The sequence below is a fragment of the Erpetoichthys calabaricus genome, chromosome 2, assembly GCF_900747795.2.
Source record: "Erpetoichthys calabaricus chromosome 2, fErpCal1.3, whole genome shotgun sequence".
Classification (NCBI taxonomy): Eukaryota; Metazoa; Chordata; class Cladistia; order Polypteriformes; family Polypteridae; genus Erpetoichthys; species Erpetoichthys calabaricus.
Genome location: NC_041395.2, coordinates 76311782 through 76332405, shown reverse-complemented (window position 1 = coordinate 76332405; position 20624 = coordinate 76311782). Strand labels below are relative to the sequence as shown.

Below are 20624 nucleotides of genomic sequence, written 5' to 3'. Positions count from 1 at the left end.
AGTCAGACCACACCCTCACGTGCAGGTATGTCTCGCCCCAATTACCTCACCAACCTCCCACAGCTGCACGAGTACACACCCCCACAGAGATCAAGCCGGCCAATTAATTGTTTATTTAAAAACCACCCTCCTTATTTCTGAGCCGTGGACCTCCTATACCACACTCCTTTGAGAGAAATACAGAATATATAGTGTCAGTGTGTAAAGGAACAAACAAACACACACCCAAATGGAGTATTAGGGGGAAAAAATGAGTTGGTCAGAAGAATATCCGGGCTTTTGCTGATTATCTCTGATGGCACTGCAAAGCCCCAAATGTCAGAACATCTAAACACTGTAGCTGGTCAAACACATTCTGCTTCCCATTATGGCAGTAGTGTAACCAAAATGTGCTTTACCAGCAGTGAAACATTCAAGAAGGAAGGACAGGAAGCCCAGGAATGACTCTAGGAACACAATGGTAAACATTTCCTAATGGACTAGGCTGCCCTTCCAATTATCAGAATTTGGGGAATGAGATGAAACAAGCTATCTGGAGGAGAGATGTACCATCAGTTAAGAGAAGGTGACATGGACCAACATTATACATTTTATACAATCTAGGTACTGATGACTAACAGTTGTGCTTAACCTATAAACAGTGGACCAAATTTGTGTTTGATAAAATGGCCACTCAGTAATTCCGAGGAATTTTTACTAAGGCAAAAAAAATACATCCAACAAGTAAGAAAGATTAGCAGTTCAAAAACTTGAATATAGGAGGCCTAAGCCTGTTCCAGCAGCATGAGACATTAGGCATGAGCCAACTCAGGCTGGGGCCACACTCCATCACAGAGAGCACATATTCACTAAGGAGGATGGTTTTGGTGGGGTTACCAGGAGTTATCCACCACTTATTGTTTCAACACATTCAGGACTTCAACCCTATTTCTTTGACATAATCTGGACATCAGCAGGGAGAAGAACCCCACCTCTCCCCTTATTGCTTCAACATGATTGGGACTTCACGACTATCAAGGGGGAAGCAGTGCGTAGGGCAGTGCAGGGACGCTGTGCGGTATGGAGGCGAGTAATCGTGCAGGACCCCTAGGGGCTGGAGTAAGACGGAAGGAGTCATCCATTATTTGTTTCTGAACCATTCTGGTGCCAGTACTGAGGTCCACAACCTGGTATCAATACTGAAGTCAAAATTTTAGTAGTAATCTAACACTAATACTTACAAATAATTCTACAGGGTATTAGAGACTTTCATGCATGTGTTTGGGATGAATGTAGTAACCAGAGTACATTTTAATCTCTGTTTTCAGAAAATACCCCTACAAAGTTTCAATTCAATTTTTTTAAAAAGCCAGCATTCTTTAACCTGTAAAACTCAGTTTTACCTCTTTTACATATCCTTATAACACCAACAAAATATAAAGCAATAGCACGAAGACATGTCTGCCCTTGTGTAATGTTTGTTACATTATATATTATTCTGCTCATTAAAAGAGATACTGCATGATTATTTACCACCAGTTTCATCACATTACCAAAGACAGAAAAGTTAATATACATTTATTTATTGAGGATAGCCCAGGGGAAAAAAAATTATGGTCAACACAAAACTTTTTCACCTGGTGCAAAAAAATTTTAACTTCAAAATGTCATACAAGAGTATCCCAACAGACTCCTGGGGCTCAGGTACTGGCAGATTGATGTTTTTTTGGAGAGAGATGGGGGGTTTACCATTTGTATTGTACATATAATGTTCAAACATTTCCAGACTTACTATATTGTAAAAATGTAATTTACACAAATGTAACAGAGTGAACAGTAATGAAGATAAAATCTTTTAAGTGTAAAACCACACAGTTAAACCATTTCCCACTCATTCAGGCAATGCTTTGTCTGAATCTTTACAACAGCAAAACACTCTCAAAAACTGCATCATCAAATTCATCATGGTGGATGTGTGTGTGGTCGAGGCATTTATGGGAAGAATGTGATACAGTTCTCTGCTGTGTAATCATAAACAGTTATGTTAGCAAAAGTTCAGAATATGCCTCTTATAGGACAGATTTTAAGACAAGATGCACTCTTCAAAAATAAAGCTTGCCTATTTTGTAAAAATTCTGCACATCTTAAACTTAAAAAAACATCACCACCAAGGAGTCTGCAGAGGAAATAAACATTTGGTACTGATTAACATGTGGCTGTTGCTGGAGACAACAGACAGAAAATAAACAGCAAACTTCGCATAGAGGAGTGTTTTTCCTTATAGAAAGTGAATATTAGCTCTTTTACAAAATGAATGATAATACAGCCAGGCATTGATTCAGACATAATGCACAATCCCAACTGTGCCCTCATCCTCCCATTTAAACCTCTAAACCCACCTTAAAATCCATGAGAAAAGTTTTAGTGCTGGAACAGAGATGCCACAAATGAGTACAATTCCAATCTTAACAAGGATGTAACATGATGTGAACAATTTTTTGAGATAGCTAAAAGGGGGGTTTAAAAAAATACGGCACCAGGAATTTACCACAGATCAGTTAGTCCAGTGCAAGTGCTTTCAGGGCTAGAGTAAGAAATCCTCGCCCATGGCTCGAGAATAAGGGGGCATTACTTGTCAAGTCACGTTTCAAAAACTACTCCCCTTTTGTCCTTACGACTCTCCCCTAAAGTAAAGCTTTAATCCTGCCAACTACTATACATTTATATACAAGTGGACCGACCTTCACTAACTTTCAGATAAGTCCCTGTACAAATGACAATACAAGTAGAATGCAGCAATTTAGAAAAAAAAAATCTGAAGCAAACGGGTCCATTTCTTTGCTGCATATTGTTCATTGTTTGATACCAAATAAGTACTTTATTATACAAACACACATTCACATGTTATTAGAGGTCATCAGTCACATGATTGAGCTTTGACGCTTAATTTAAAAAGGGTAAAGAGTAAGAAGGTAACAACCGAGGCTATAAGGCTCCTCTTAGTCACATTTCGACATTGTTTTTCAGTATATATAAAAAAAAATCCGTTACTCCTCAGACTATTCAGATGGACTACTACCTTTTAAAGCTGGAGTATCTACCTCCTCAGCCCCTGTCCACGCCTTTAATATAAAATTTATAACCATTTTGCAGTTTCTCTAAAAAAATGTTGGTGATCACTCTGGGGACGACCATAAACAAACAATAACTTTTAGCCCAGAACAGCTATTCATAAATGAGGGATATGCCCTCTCTGTTTCTGATTCAATCTTAAAATGGGATGGAGAGTTATCCCTGAAAATAGTTAAAAATTAACTAGCAACCTTTTTCATAGTATACCATATACAAACGCAAAGTTATTTCTAGTATACTAAATACTGTATTTCCTTTCAATGGACAAGTGCAAAACTGTTAACTGCCTTAGTGCTTTCACTCTTCCTGTTTTTTGTTTTAAATACAAAAATAGTCCTCTGAGCAGACGGGTAGTTTCGATATACTGTGTAGACCAATTAGATGACAACACCAAGTGTTTTTTTTTTTTCTTCCAGCAAGTAAATGAACATTTACATTGCAAGAGGACATCTAAGTTTATTTTCTATTACCTAAGCTGTTGTTCTAAAACAGCATCATTTAAACAGTGAGCTTTTACACTATTAGGGAATGAAAGGTATAATACTGCCTTTACCACTAGACAACCTAAGGCAGTGTGCCCATGGATGGAATAAGGATTTTTTAAAAATTCAAAAAAGTCATTTAAATCCTGTTCAGGTGTAACACCTGCTGCCATTATACAGAGATGCGCCATACTCCTTCAACTGGCGCATTTCACTTTAGAAAGCAAAGCATTATGAAAGCCCAGGTGAGGATGTAAACAGCAGCAAACATGTTGATGAGCAGATCTCAAAGTTTTCTAATGGCAACAAAGGACCCAACATTCAGCTGAAGGTAAATGATGCCAAACTGAAGTGGACACTCCTGAATAAGAAGAGTAATTTAGAGTCAAGTGCTTCACATGATGCCATTGGTGAGGTACTGAAAGCCATCATAGAGTTTGGTGGTGATAGAACGCATGCTGCCATCCACCATCTGGTCCACTAGCATCTGTAGCTGCTCCTCAGTCATGTTCATGTGAAATCGCTCCTTCAAGTTACGGATAGTGCTGGAGCCATGGAAACAGGGTAGCTGGGATCCTACAATCAAGGAAGGCAGAGCTTAGTTACAAAGAAAAGTATTTTTAACAAGGTGACTTTATTTCATTCTGATATCTATTCACTCACTCATTTTCTGACTTTTCTTCCAGCTGGGGGCAATGAGTATCTTTGCCCTAAAAAGTTTTATTATTGTTTAACAAGATTTGTTTTAATAAAATATAAAAAATTGGCAATAAAATGAAATCTAGCTTTTATACACAATGCAGAAGGACTAATATGTATTTTGTTAAATGTAGCACAGATTAACTCTTTAAAGCCTTGATCTGCCTGCCACGGTACTAAGCATCTGGGCACCTAAGCTATTGGAACGTACAAATATAAATTTCACTTTCTCATTTTGAAATAGTCACCTGCCCCTTTACTGGAATTCAAACACAGGCAGCTGTGAGACAAAACCAGTGGCGCTTTGACTGCTGGAAATTCAAAATTGCTCTGGTCATTATTACACTCTTTCCATTTTTTAACAGATGCAGGCACATGTCTGAAATGCGAGTCCAAAATAAATACTCTGTTTAACACTAGAAATATCACAGCCTACAAATAAACTCGTAATTCCGGCCACCTTAAATGCCTTCGCACCTCTCCGTCAGCGTCTTTTGTCTTCTAAATGTGTTGATAAGCCCAAGCAGCAAGCAGCCTGCTCTACCATCCTCCCACTCCCCACCCCCCACCGCCTCAGTTCCTGCCTTGATTGATTATCTGGGAGTGAGCTACCCAGAATTGTAAGGGGAAATAATTTGATGTGTTTTGTGTCTACAACAATCTGTGTAAACACATAGTTAAAAACAGAAACGCTTTTCATGTTTTAGTAATAAATAACAAAATATAAACATGACTTGACTTGATTTGATAGTGGGTGCTTATTAAATTGTAATGTTACAATAAGCACCAAGACATGGGTTCAAGGAATGGCTACACTTACAAATATTTATAATTGCAAAGTTAATTTACAATGCAAAACAATACAAATTTGCTTATTTAATATGAGAATGAAAACGCTCAATCTCATAAAAAGTAAACACGCAAAAGCTGAGGAATCATTCATCCAAAAGGAAAATGCTAGACTAAACTTGCATCACTTAATATGCTTGGCTTAAATCGGCAAGATACATTTCTTTCTCATTGATACTGTTCTCAACTGCTATTCCAAAAGGATATTAACATAGCTTCCTACTGTAGAAAGGACAGAAGCGATTCCACTGCCAAGGGTTTCTAGCTACATATTCTAACCTCAAAAAGAGAACAAAAAAGGAACAAGTGCACTTTCCTATTTAAAACTGGTACATCTTCAAAATGGTAAATCAAAAAGGAATGCTGAAAAGCACAATGCTTGAACTTAGACACGCAAAAACAACATGCAGAACACTCAAAGAAAACAAGCTTACTTACTGTCAATACTAATGGACCAAAAACATCACAAACATGGCTCTCTAATGGTAACAGAAAATCTGTATGTCTCTATTTGAACTTATTTTTAATGGGAAAAATAGACTGCTTTGATATCCCATACCAGTGAGAGCTGTGCTTACTCTAACACTTTCCACATGTTTAATTTCCCATAACGCGCACAAGTACAATAAGTGCAGCAGTAAAATCATGGTGCTGCAGCAACTGTGAAATACAAAGAAATTACATAAATGGAAAAAAAATAAAACATTACAAAATTACACTCATAAATCTGTTGAACTGGATTAGTCTCTTGTCATGAGTGGTAAGAAGCTAGAAAAAGAACTTTACAAACTGGCTTTAGAAAAAAAAATCCAGAGAAGGGAAACCACAAAGCTTTACTACTTGCAGCTAATATGTGCCTTAATGTGCTGTACAGTAATCCCTCGCTATATTGCGCTTCGACTTTCGCGGCTTCACTCTATCGCGGATTTTATATGTAAGCATATTTAAATATGTATCACGGATTTTTTGCTGGTTCGCGGATTTCTGCGGACAATGGGTCTTTTAATTTCTGGTACATGCTTCCTCAGTTGGTTTGCCCAGTTGATTTCATACAAGGGACGCTATTGGCAGATGGCTGAGAAGCTACCAAATCAGAGCATGTATTACGTATTAAATAAAACTCCTCAAATATATTGTGAGCATGGGGGCTGTTCGCACCCCTAGAAGATATGGCCGCTCCTCAAAAAACACTGAAAGATTACCTTCACATTGCTCTCTTCCTTGCTGGGCTTAAATGTGGCTGTTTTGTCAAGCGATATGCTTCCTGCATGGTGCTTCGCATACTTAAAAGCTCGAACGGCACGTATTGATTTTTAATTGTTTGTTTTTCTCTGTCTCTCTCTCTCACTCTCTCTGACATTATGTGCTCCTGACGGAGGGGGTGTGAGCAGGGGGGGCTGTTCGCACCACTAGACGATACGGACGCTCCTCTAAAAAAATGCTGAAAGGCTACCTTTACATTGCTCCCTTCCTAGCAGCTGCGTTGTCCGGCGGTGCTTCGCATACTTAAAAGCCAAACAGCCCTATTCATTTCTGATTGTTTGCTTTTCTCTCTCTCTGACATTATCTGCTCCTGAGGCGCACTCCTTTGAAGAGGAAGATATGTTTGCATTCTTTTAATTGTGAGACGGAACTGTCATCTCTGTCTTGTTATGGAGCACAGTTTAAACTTTTGAAAAAGACACAAATGTTTGTTTGCAGTGTTTTAATAAAGTTCCTGTCTCTCTACACCTCCTGTGTTTCTGTGCAAATCTGTGACCCAAGCATGACAATATAAAAATAACCATATAAACATATGGTTTCTACTTCACGGATTTTCACCTTTCGCCATTGGGTCTGGAACGCAACCCCTGCGATAGAGGAGGGATTACTGTATAACCACCAACTTAATTCACAATGGTTTGAATGAACTGAAAGCCAAGTGCTATTGTTCTGCAGATCTACTTTATATTAAATGTAGACAGTGCTACAGTTACTCCTCTATTAAAATAATGTACTGCGCTTAACAGATCACATAATAAAGCAAGTTACAAGATGCAGAGCCAACCTGTTGACCTTAAAAGACAGGTATGATTTATGTTGATGTCTATAGGCACTGATCTAAACAGATTTTAACCTATATTATGTAAAAACATAAAGAGAACAGTACCTTGTTGCATGATTTCCACAATCTGTACCACCTTTTCCATGTGTTTGCGGGCAGCAATAAGACCCTGTAACATAAGCATCTTGAAGTAATTGAACATATCACCATCCAATCCTCCCATCACCTATAACAAAGCAAGTACAACGTTATCTCATAAAAGCATAATTCAGGCGTTATAATCATCTTTCATAGATTTGACATTAATTTTGTGACTCTTTGAATATTTCTAAAACCAGGCTACTTTCTCCAACATGATTAAATACAACATCAAATAATTCAGAGTAAACAAGACAAACTGTCATTGAACATAACGAACAATTATGACAAAATAAATTCATCGTCATATCCAACTACATTTATTTCATTCAGTTCTTTTAAATATATTTCTCTCTCTCTGTTAAGACATTCAGAATCAATCCTCCTTACATTTTTACAATGCATATTTCTAACTAGACCTAAAGAAATCTTTAAGTTAAACTAATATAATATATATATCATATGTTTTGAATTAATCAAAAGCCATCTTACATCCACAAATTCACTGGTCAATTTGAAAGCAGAGGTCTCAAATCCTAAATTTCGAGGAGAACTAGAGAGGATGAATCCAAAATCAATGTGGATAATGTGTCCTTCAGCGTCCAACAGGATATTACCATTATGTCTAAAATAAAAGGTCAGAATTACAGGGTATTATGAGATAGAACAAGAGATGTTTGAGGAAAAAAAGAACATTTTGGAAAAAATAAACTAATTAGCAATAAACAAACTCTAAAACCAAAGTCTAAAATTATGAAGTACAATTACAAAATAAGTTGCATAAAGACATTAAGAGATACATCAATGATCGGTATCCTGAAACAAGTAGACTTAAAAAGGCACATTAAAAGTGTTTGTGACTGTTTCCTGTTGTGAGCCCAATTCTGCTAGGACAGGCTCTGGAATCATGTAAATCTGAGACCTGATTCACAACTATACGTAAGCAGGAACACTCATTAATGTGTTAGCATTTTCCACATTTGTTTTTGTGCGTTATCAAACATTGTGGATAAAAATGCATAAAAAAATTCCTTATGTCTGCCTGACACTTTGCATATAAAGTTTATCCAGCGGGCTTTGGGGGAAGAGTGTGGGATGTAGGGGGGATTACTAGAGTTATTTCCTGTTACACATAGACATTTTGTTGAGCCGTGTGGCAGGGGTTGAAAATTACAGTGATTGCAATCTTAAAGATCTGTCAAAGGTACAGACAACATGGGGAAAACAGCTTGCTTCTACTGGCAGAAAACAGGAAATTGCTGTGGCTTGTGATTGAGAAGGGGCAGGCGCCATGTGTTATGTTTTAATGGGAAAAAAACACAAACACACATTCAATATGCACAATGCCCTACTCTTTGGAGATATGAATGTGATATGATTGATTTTACTGGTGTGGACTACATGCGTTAAGGGGATGTGGAAATAACACATGAAAACACAGGAGTGCGAACAAGGCCTGTTGCTGTTGCTGAGGTCAGGTCAGGTGTTCAAAAGCTTTCTAAACACAGATAACAGATAAACTGGAGTATGTCAAGGTAAATGCTGACCATATTGCCTAATGATTGAAATAAATATAAATAATAATTATATTTTTATGACAGACTAGAGGGCTCTGCCCCCTGCTCACTTCACTCGCCAACCCCCATGCGGGCCCTACGCGCTAGTCATTTCCCAGATCTGCCACTTGCGACGAATTGTGCTGTGTTTTTGGATAAACACAAATTTCAACTCTGTCTTTGATATCTCTGTCTTTCGAAACTATTATCGCTGACAACTCATCACATGTTGGTTTATTATATATGCGAGCCTGATCTTTTGGATTCATATAGAAATCCAAAAAGGCTTCTTTGTCCGTGTTTTTCAGATAAGTTTCATGTAAAGTGCAATACTTTTGGACATATGGGTTGTATCCATTACTGGCTGTAGAATTTCTAATACATCCGATCGTTTAACTGTTTTGATTCTATGTTGCATCGCTTCACCGTGATCATAAATGCATAAATCTGACCAAATTGTAGTTTCTTTGAAATTAAACTTGTAGTAGCTTTAATTGTTGTGGGGCCACAGATTCTCATAGAGTATGGTCCTGAATCATATAAATCTACGTTTTGAGCATTGATTGATGCGAACACGAACAGATTATTTTAGATTCGGATATTCTGCCTGTATTGTTTGTGGATTTCACTTTCACCAAATAATAAATCTTTTATTTCTCGTGGATACACCCCTTCATTGGGAAGAAACACTACTTTTCCCCGATGGCAACACGAATTAGACGATCTACAAGTCTCCGACTTAAACTTTAAAGCCGAACAATATCTTCATACTTCTGTCATATCACCTATGTCCATATACTCGATCTTTTTATGCTGTTCTGTTATTTCACTGGGTAATTTCCGTTTGTTTGCACTAATGCGATCTTTACCATCAGTTTTTTGAGACTTTTTAATTTTAGTACTTTCATAATCTCTAACCTGATCTGCATGTGTATCACACCAACGTTTTTGAACCTCTTTACGATGTTCTATGTTGTCTTCTACTCTTTGTCTTTTCTTCTTCTACTGTTTCTCTTTTATTTCTGCCCCGCTTGGACCTTGCAAAGTCTTGTCTCGCAGGACTTGAAATTATCTCTCTGAAAAAGTCTTGTCTCAAGATTTTTTATTTAATAAAGAGATATGTACATGCTGTTTAACAAGCTGAGAAAATGAAAATTTGTTTCTAAAGGTTTCCAAAATTGCAATAGGGGCTTTCAATCATTCAAGTCAAGAAAGTGTAGCTGACTAGTGTGTTTGTGATGCCATAGTGCATCCTAATTTTTCTGGAGAAAAAGATTTAATGAGGATCTGTCAAGAAGAGATCCCACTAAACTGTAAGGCTGGAAAGGGCTGATTGGTCACAAAAGGCAGTTGTCTTTAGATAAATGGAGTAGCAGGAGTACATGAAAGACTTGTAGGTTCTACTTAATCCAGCACAGAAATGATGGCATTTAAAGATAAGGTCTGAGGTGAAGAAAAAGCAGTCCAAGGTGTTATCTAGCATCAGCAGTAATAAGATGGTCGTTTTCAAAGCCACAAAGAGCTGCTTTAATGCTATGGTGAATTCAGAGTCCAAGTTATGGCTTTTTAGAATATGACAGGGCAAGAACATTCTTAACTGAACAAAACTTAAAAGACTGGCTTCTACAAAACGAAGAAACCTCTGGAATAGGTAAGGAAGAAAAGACTTTGCCAAAAAAAAAAGAAAGATAAAACTACTGTGGATGAGATGATTGCACATCACCAACAACATTTACAGTAGTTCTAAAGCACAATTTCACACAAGGGATGTAGCTCGAAGTGCTTTACAACATGACAAAGAAAGAAAGATATATAATTAAGAGAAATAGATTCTTTAAAACATAGAATACAGAATAGTTTTTTGTTAAACTTCTAAATGGCAGTCCGATGATAAGATCAGCCTGAAAGATATGAACAAGATACAAATCATATAGAAGTACTTCGACTTGGCTGAACAAGGCGCTTTCCTGTAGCATTAATAATAGAAAGAAATGACTTAAGAACATATTACAAAACACTTCCATATTTCTCCCTAGGCTGCAAACTGATGTCTTAATCTAATTAAATAAAGTGCCAAAGTCAGGATTTTTTAAAGAAGCTACTTTGTGACTGTGAAAGCCAAATCAGTGATATATGTCAAAATGGACTGCTACAGTTATGCTTCCGTGCATTTTGCCTTTTACCTCAGCAATTTCACTTCCTCATTGGTGTTCTCATACTGTAGCAAAAACCATCATATAATTACTCTGCAATTTTGTTCACTGAAAAAGTCACATGCTTTGACAAAATAATGTAGACGGATGCTTTGACAAAATAATGTAGATGGATGCGAGTCATATTTGTTACAATATTGTTGGTGGCACAAAGTCATTTCACCACGGCCAGTGCGTTAAATAATACCACCTGAGGCAAGGTGCATTTTTGCAGCCCACCCCCAGAACCTTACCCCATATACAGTGTATCATTTCTAGGCATGAGATGATACACTTACTTCATACAATATGTATTGCTATACAATATATGTATGTGCATACACATGTATTGCAATAAAGTGCATTCTTTGAACACTGGACAAAAAAGATTTGTGGAAAAAATGTGAAACAATCAAAAAAAATAGTTTTAGAACAATAAAACACAAAATATGCTTTAAAAACAATACAATGCATCTCCTGCACATTTTTGTAAATTACCTTGAAAGTTTCAAACTCTGTCCTGCCTTTTAACTGAATACACAGTGCAAACTTAGGACACTGAACATGGACACTGTGACTGACACCATAAACAGATTCCAGAAATTAAAATTTTACAAAAAATACTCAGTATTACAAACATAAATACATATGTATGGGCACCAAAATCTCCAGCATTAAAGCCAAAATTCTGCATTCTCCTAAGTACCACTAAATAAGAGAATTCTTAGAAATTAAATTTCCCTAAACTGAGACATAATGCAAAACTAAAAACCAGGCCAGAAATGGAATGTTGAAGGATGCTATTATTTGGAGTTGGAAAAATATTTAAACAGTTTGTCCTGCGTTATTTTCAACAAATACTACAGCAAACCAGGTAGTAAATTAAGAATGAGAGAGTTATATTTCTTCCAAAGAAATTATTATTATTATTATTATTATTATTATTATTATTATTAAAGCAGCAGATGACAATGCATATGGAGAAAACAATGTGGAAAGATAGGATATCAGGTAAGGTAACTAAAACTGGTACAGCTTATGAATGTAGGATCAATCAGTAATATTTAAACATTTTATTGTTCCCCACACAAAATTGATTTACAAGAGTGCTTCTTTCACAAGAAGAGAATCATTTTTAGTGGGTCAAATAATTACATAACTCACAACAGCTTATAAAATGTACTAGCCAACCCGCGGCGTAGCATACGCCGCATAATTATGTATTGATGGGTGAACACTTCCTGAAAAAGACAGTTGTCCAAATGGGGTTGGTTTTGAGGATACGACTGTAGGTGAATGAAAAGATGGAACTCTGAAGAGGGCAACATACAATACAGCGTTTTACACGCTGCATACAGCGATTCACATCCACGACAAATATGATTCTTCTTAGATGGTGCTGTCGCGTCCACCCTTGCTCTCGAAGCATACACACTGCCTGGTCTCTGATGAGAGCAACATACAATTGTCCGTGAGTGAGAACTGGAGGACCGCCGCCACGCCCCCACCTCCCAGAGCGAGGGACGGGGCTGGACGGCGGGCAGAACGGGGTGTGAGGGGAAGGACGCCCAGTGAGTACGATGTATTGATGGGTGAACAGTCATCTCTTAGTCATTGTTCAGTATGCACTGCCCGCCCCCAACTCTTCACCTGAATTGCTTTCGTCTGTGCACAGTCCACATGAACTTGTGAGTCACGTTGACTATTCATTTTCCAAACACCGCCTCAGTCGGTTTTGCATCTGCTACAGTCCACATGCACCTCTGAGCCACGTTGACTGTTCATTGTTCTTTTTGTCCGGGCTGGGTGAGGTTTCCTGTGTTGAGTCTAATTAGGCCAAAGGCTCCACACCTGGTGGTGCCCTTCCGTCAATTTCTTTAAGTTTCAGCTTTGCAACCATACTCCCATTCCCCAGCCCCCCCCACCGGAACCCAAGGACTTTGGTTGCCCGGCGGATCATGGGAATAACGGCGCCGGATCGCCAGTTGGCATCGTTTATGGTCAGAACTACGACGGTATGTGATCGTCTTCGAACCTCCGACTTTCGTTCTTGATTAATGAAAACATTCTTGGCAAAAACTTTTGCGCGAATTGTTGGTGGGCGGGGCTCTGTCGTGCATGTGCCATGGAGATGGAAGCGACTTTCGCAGTGTTTGTCGCCTGGAGAGCGAGGGTGGACGCGGGCCAGGGAATAAGGAGTATTGTGTAGACAAACGTTTTCCGTGTTCCTGCAGGACCATCCAAGAAGAAACATGTTTGTCGCGGATACGAATCGCTGTATGTAGCGTGTAAAACAGTTTGCGATGGTGGACGCGGTCGTGCGTCGTAACCGAAACGTCAACATGACTCAGAGGTGCATGTGGACTGTAGCAGACACAAATGCGAATGACGTCATGTTTTGTGAGTTGTTGCGTCCGAGTTGGTGGGCGTGGCTCTGAGAGTTGTCGGATGCTGTGTTTTGTGAGTTGTCGCGTCCGAGTTGGTGGGCGTGGCTCTATGAGTTATTGTCCTATCCCATTTGGTGGGCGTGGCTCTGTCTTGTGTGCTTCATGGGTGTCTTGCTTGCGTGCTCCATGGGTGTCTTGCTTGCACTGGCAGCTGCTTAGTGAATTATATATATATACATATATATATATATATATATATATATAGCATATGTTCAAAAATGTGAAAACTAAGGACAGGCCATATTCAGTTAACATACTGTTAAGTTTATTCTGTGATGTTTTGTATATTATGCTTTTTGTTATAATGTCACTATCTTTGGACTTGATCATCTGCAAACTAAGGAGCTGGTCCACTGTTTTCTATACATAGTCAATTTTTAATCCATGATTGCTACCTACCTTGCTGTCTCACACATTATACAAAACCAAATTATTACCTTAAAAAAAACCACAAAACTAAGACCAATAGTATGATTTATATTACCTGTCTTTAACCTGAAGAAGGTAGCACACCAAGCAATAACCTGCACAACTTTGAACAAAGTTTCTTTGAGCAGTAAGAAAAGCCTCCGTGGTATAGTTTCCATGTTCTTGAAGGAAGTAGTCCAAAAGAGAAAGCTGAGACTGTTTTTTGACCTGGTGGATCGATACAGCATTCACTACAGGCTCAATCATTCCACTGTCTGATGAAATGACTAGGATCTTGTAAGGCTTGATCCAAAGTGGAACTCTTTCTTGTTCCCAGATTGCCTATGCAGAAAAGAAAAGAAATCACCAAAATTCCTCTTTTAGTACTAAAGAAACAGCTAACAATTCAATATATGCATGAAAAGTGATTAAAATATTTGACTTGAATCCAAAATGACTTTACTATGATGCCAATTTTGGTCAAAGACTTGTATTAAAATATGCAAATTGCAGGTTTGTAACATTTGTGGCTTACAGTGTGTTTCTTATCCTTCAACAATATGGATGGATATATAAAACAACAAAATCAATTATTGTGCCATCATTCAAATGTTAACACTAGAAAATAATATTTTTTAGACATTCGTTTTTGCCATGTCAACATATACTAACGCCAGTGTCTTCAAATGCCAGTCAAGAGACAGGCTGCAAAATTCAATAATGGAAGGATATTTCTTGAATATGACCCAAGGAGAGGCTGGGCTTTTGACATCTACAACAGAAGAAAATGTCACCACCATGAAGAAATTGTTACAGGTTAATCAAAAAGTAACAGCGCGTTAGGTGGACAATATAGGAAGTAGAAATGAGCCAGATGAATCCATTCTACATTAAACATGAGCAAGGTTTGTGAATGTTGGGTACCCAAAATGTTGATTTCTGAAATAAAGCAGTTCATCCAATGTTCCAAGGAGAATCTGAATCTAACACATTCAAACATAGTCCAAACAACAATCAAAAAAATTGTGGCATGGTGATTCACCAAAGAAATGTACGACTCAAACCATTAGCAGCAAAATCACTGGAAGCTTATTTTTTTTCTTTCTTTCTAAATGAGGTTGAGTTGCAGTCCATATTGATTACGTGCTGCAAAACGGCCACAAAACCAATCGATATTATGCTGATACACATTTACGTTTGCAACGGTCAAAATGGGAACAGAGATGATTAAAGTGGTCGACTATCCTGCTTGCGCTTCACAAGAATGCCTCCCACTCACACTGCTATGGATTCTAAGAATTTCTGCATCTACACATTCCCTAAACATCACTCAGCATGACTACCATCTGTTCCTCATTCTGAAGGGCTACTTTTAATAAGAAACACTGTCACTGCGGCCCTCTGTAATATACATTAACAACCCTGTATTAACCTTTGTATATTCCTATTTTTTCGGGTTTAGCCAAGTTCAGCAACAGCAGAGTGTACTTAGTGAGAGTTAGGAGAATGGTACAGCAGCTGTATAGCCTGCAATTTTAGGTTAGTCCTTATACTGTACTACTTTTACTTACAAATCAATATGGAAATATTATGTGTATGTGAAGTGCAGGTTGGGGTTGGTGTATGACCAAGAGTCATAGGTCTCAACAATTTTTATTCCAGTCCATCCCCTGAAGGGCACACTATGCAACACAATTAATTAATTGATGCAGAGTAAACAACCTACTTAATCTACTGACTTTCCAGGACATAACCTTCTTGACTAATATAGCAGCTGCTACTTTTCTTTCCAGCTTGTAGTTAAATTCAACAAAGTAAACCAACATCAGAAATAAAGTACCTATTTAAAAGGGACAGATTCTTGGCTTAAAAAAGGCACTGTGTATTCACATATTGCGTTATATATTGAGTTGGTCAAAATACATTTTCAAAAAGTTTCCACAAATATAAAAATTACATGTTCTTAATTACTAAGCCATTTTTTACATAATATGAAATTGACTATACTACACTGTTATATTTTATATAGTATTTATATATAAACCCACTGCAATATGACAACAAGGCGGCACGGTGGCGCAGTGGGTAGCGCTGCTGCCTCGCAGTTGCGAGATCTGGGGACCTGGGTTCGCTTCCCGGGTCCTCCCTGCGTGGAGTTTGCATGTTCTCCCCGTGTCTGCGTGGGTTTCCTCCAGGCGCTCCGGTTTCCTCCCACAGTCCAAAGACATGCAGGTTAGGTGGATTGGCGATTCTAAATTGGCCCTAGTGTGTGCTTGGTGTGTGGGTGTGTTTGTGTGTGTCCTGCGGTGGGTTGGCACCCTGCCCAGGATTGTTTCCTGCCTTGTGCCCTGTGTTGGCTGGGATTGGCTCCAGCTGAACCCCGTGACCCTGTGTTCGGATTCAGCGGGTTGGATAATGGATGGATGGAATATGACAACATAATGACAGAAATCAAACTTGGTTGAAGCATTAACATCCATTCAAACTGCATGATTCACGGACTGGCAAGAAGCTAAAGCAACCTCTACAGGCTATAAACATAACCATGACAGCAAAATATTTCAAAAACCTTTTGGCCTACATAAGTTTTTTTTGTTTTTTTTTAAAACATACTTGATGTGATGAGGTCTTAAGAATAGTTTTCTAACAATAACTGTACACTGTTTACTACTATTAAACAACTAGCTCTCCAGCTAACTTGGTTCTATTAACAATGGTGAAAGTGCATCATGAAGTATCAACATTACTAATATGATTAGAAATAAATTAAAGAAAAAAGGGGAGGATTGTGAAGTGCAAATCTATTCTGGTCCACAAAACATATTGCTAATATTCTCAGAAAAGGAAATTCTATAATTGCAATGTAATTACTTGTAATGCAATTAAAATTTGTCTTGGATAAATTAAAGCACAAACAATCAATATAATTAAATGCCAAGTTTTATTATCAGCAAAGACCTTCTTCGAATTACGAATCAGATTGGAACAAAAACCTGTAGTCTATGTGGCCCACTGGGAATGTGAGTGACTATTCCTGTGTTATTGCCTTTCCTTGTGATGGTTCGTTTAACTATTTTAATATAATCTCTCTTTAATTTAATATTTTTGTTCTTTGTTGACTATACTGGTATTTGCTTTTGAGGACTGGAAAAGCTTACTGTTGGCCTTGGCACACCAAACAAACACAAATGCCTAGGATTATCTATGCAAATCTCATGGGCTTTGTCAGTAAGCTAGTCCTGCCTGGGTTATCTACCATTTCAAGTCAGGCAGAACAATTCTCCTAAAATCAGTTCTTGTTCCTATGTAAAACATGGGTGTAATTCCTGGGTTGCCCACAGCTGGCATTTCCTCATTTTGCCCAGGACATAAATAGCCATGAACAGAGGATGGAGGAGTGCAATGAGGGCACATTTCAACAGCAAATGGTGCAAAAAGTAATTAATTAGGTTAAACAGCTGTAAACAGTACATTTCTTCTTAAATAAATAAAAAATAATCTGTCCCTCCCCAAGCTCATAATATAAATCACTTGCTGAAACAGGCCAGTTTTGTCACTGGGCTGTTATATAAAAAAGAGAAAAAAAAATCACCCTTTAATCAAGTATCTTAATTTTGCATTAAAATAAATATTCAGCCTTCATTGGAGTAAATTAATTGTAATAAAAATAATGTGAAATATATGATGTGATTATTGGCACCCCCATAAATTCTTGTGAACAAAGTGTAACTGAAGCATTTTCCATCTTTATCTTACTTTGTTACTTTTGTAAATTAATCAGAGTGTGCTGAAACTTTCAAGCAGTAATCCATGACTTCCAATTTCACTGGGGTATGAATACGAGTTGGCACAGAGGCCACATTCCCTTATTCATTCATCAACATGGGAAAGATTAGAGAACACACAATTCAAATGAGAGAAAAGTGTGTTGACCTTCCTAAGTCAGGGAATGGCTATAAAAAAATTGCTACCCACCTGAAAATGCCCTTATCTAAGTTAGGGCAATAATTAAAAATTTCAAAATAACTTAACCTGTTACCAGCTTGCCTGGAAGAGGAGCCAGGTTTATTTTGCCCTCACTCACAGTGAACAGGATGGTAGAAGAATTACAAAAACCTCATGGATCACTGTTGGAGAAATACATAAAAACCTTGGAGCCATCTGACACCATTTCCATGCCAACCTATAATTTAGAAGGTGGGCAAGAAAAAAAGCCTTTTGTGTCATTAAACCACAAATGCAAGTGCCTATAATTTGCTAAATGCTACTGGAACTTTGATTCAGAAATTCTTGTTCTATAGTCAGAGAAAATTATAAACTTTAGCCATCCTTCTTTCTATGGCAAAAAGCTATACTGAAAAGAACCTGATCCCCACTGTCAAATATGGTGGATGTTCTGTTGTGGGGCTTTCCTACAAAGGCCCTTTGAACCTTGTTAGGGTACATGAAATCAGAGTCTATGAAATTCCACATGATTTTAAGTTTAAATTTGGCTGCCTGTTCCAAGATACTAAAACTGGGTAGTCACTGGATATTCCAGCAGGGCAATGATCCAAAAAATATGTTCAAGGCAACACAAAAATGGTTAAAGGTACACAAAATCAAGCTTATTCCATGGCCATTCCAATCCCTGGACCTAAATCCCACTGAAAACCTGTGGGGCAAGCTGAAGAGGAGCATGTACAAGACAGAACATAGAACCCTGGATGATCTGTAGAAATTCTGTCAAGTGGAATGGTCTCAGGTTCCCTTCTCTATATTCTCCAACCTTATAAGATGTTACAGGAGAAGACTTGGTGGTGCTTTATTTGCAATGGGAGATTGTACAAAGTATCAAATGCACCGGGTGCCAATAATACTGTAGTGGCATGTGTGATTTTGTTAAAAAAAAGCACTGCTCAATAAAGAATTATTTTTCCTCAGAATAAATTTACTTCAGTTAAAGGTTAGATTCTAACATTTTTTCAATGTGAGATTAAAGTAATTCATCAGAAAGTGATTTTTTTTTTAAAATAAGATTTTTCACTCATTTTTACAAAAGGTTAACAATAAATATTGAGAAAACTGCGCATACTAGGTGTCTGCCTCGCTATTTTATTTCATGTTAATTTCATTCACAGAATTATGATTCTAAAAAGAATATACAGTATTGTTCTTTGCATTGCTGTTCTTAACCAATAAAAAAAATTCTGACTGACTGAGATGAATCCTGAAAACTTTTTGTGCTGTCATTAGTTGTAAGGGAAGAAGACCAATGTTCTGATCAACCCTCTCTGAACAGTTTGCTGGAAAGCTGCCATTTTTAAACATTATACCCCATACACACAATTATATCTCAGCTTATTACAAACATTCACCCACCCAGTCTCCCACATCTCAGATTAACCAGTCTGAACAGAATTGCCTGGCATTAATGGTTAAATGCATGCAATATAATTGAGAGACATGCTGGACAGTCATGCACAAATGGTTTAATGGGAACCCTAATTGAAGAAACTGAAAGTAGCTCAGTAAAATATTAATTCCATGTGAAATGGTTCACTTACCAAAATTATAAAACAAATACATTACTATGTCCAAAACATATGCTTCTTTTAACATAAATCCCAACCTCTGACTTATGCAGTGCTAAAGTTTAGATGTAAAGGCCAGATCACTATACTATATATAAAAAGTACACAAAATGTTTTTGAAAAATTAACATTCCAATTTTGAGATACACAAATTCTTAATGGTAAATATTACTGGTAAAAAAAAACCAAAAAAGAGTCCACAGAGTTCCAAAACTGAATCAAAGATTCACTGAAATTCAAGTATGTTAAATTATATACAGCCCTCTAGGATTTAAGTATTGAAATGAGATAAGATAAGAAAGAACAGCTTACCAATAACTGTTTTAAAACTTGAAAGGCAAGGAGCTCCTGCCGCAAATCATCCCCACATTTGACAATCACAGAGAGTAAGCGCCAGTTAGGGAGATGACCGTATGGGGAGCCCTCCCTAATTCGTCTATCAAGAATAAGAAGAAGATTGACTGATTAAGCAGGATACTTGAGGGGAAGCATAAATTCAGATATCTAGAATCTGAACTGGAATATTCAGTCATCACAAACCAAAACAATCATGGTTCACTAATTAATTGTAGAAAAAGTTTAAATTTAAAAACTGGATCTATGGTAAAAATACGCACAGGTTGCTTCTTCCTACATTTAGATATGCCAATACACTTATAAGGTTCTGTGCTGAATAAATAAGGCTTAAACCCCAAAATTCAGTAACTTAGATGAAGCACTTGGGTTAGAAAGGCTAGGCATAAAATCAGCTGCAGTAACAAGTTTCTTAAACTGCTTAAGAGGAAGCAATAGGAAATGACAGAGGTCAAAGGATGTGGACTAAAATGTTGTCATACTGTTCTAGAAGTTCTAAGGAACTCACTGTACATTAATAAAGCTAATAAAAATATACTGTATTAACTTTTCTGAGCAATCTTAACTTGTTCATAAACAAAGGAATTTAAGTGCTTCAGGTGTAAATAATTAAATGTTGAAAAATGTATTATGCATTACACTTTCCATACTCAGAACAATTTGGCTTATTAATTTAATGTTTTTTAAAAGCCTGTTACATTGATAAGGGGGGATTCATTAATAGCAACTCTGACCAATATATCTTATATTCAAATGACAACTATATAACAC

At 37.4% G+C, this 20624-nt stretch overlaps 1 protein-coding gene across 4 annotated transcripts in view; it reads right to left on the bottom strand.

The window, feature by feature from the left end:
* Nucleotides 1-1540: 1540 nt before the first annotated feature.
* pi4kb (phosphatidylinositol 4-kinase, catalytic, beta) overlaps nucleotides 1541-20624 on the bottom strand; it is a 105326-nt gene continuing 86242 nt past the window's right edge. For all 4 annotated transcript variants that reach the window (XM_051922766.1, XM_028793946.2, XM_028793948.2 and 1 more), the window contains 5 exons: nucleotides 19812-19935; nucleotides 14003-14268; nucleotides 7816-7948; nucleotides 7291-7411; nucleotides 1541-4169 (listed from right to left, as the gene is read on the bottom strand). In XM_051922766.1, coding sequence (XP_051778726.1) covers nucleotides 3988-4169; nucleotides 7291-7411; nucleotides 7816-7948; nucleotides 14003-14268; nucleotides 19812-19935 — 826 coding nt within the window. In that variant the 3' untranslated portion in view covers nucleotides 1541-3987. The remainder of the gene's footprint in view (nucleotides 4170-7290; nucleotides 7412-7815; nucleotides 7949-14002; nucleotides 14269-19811; nucleotides 19936-20624) is intronic.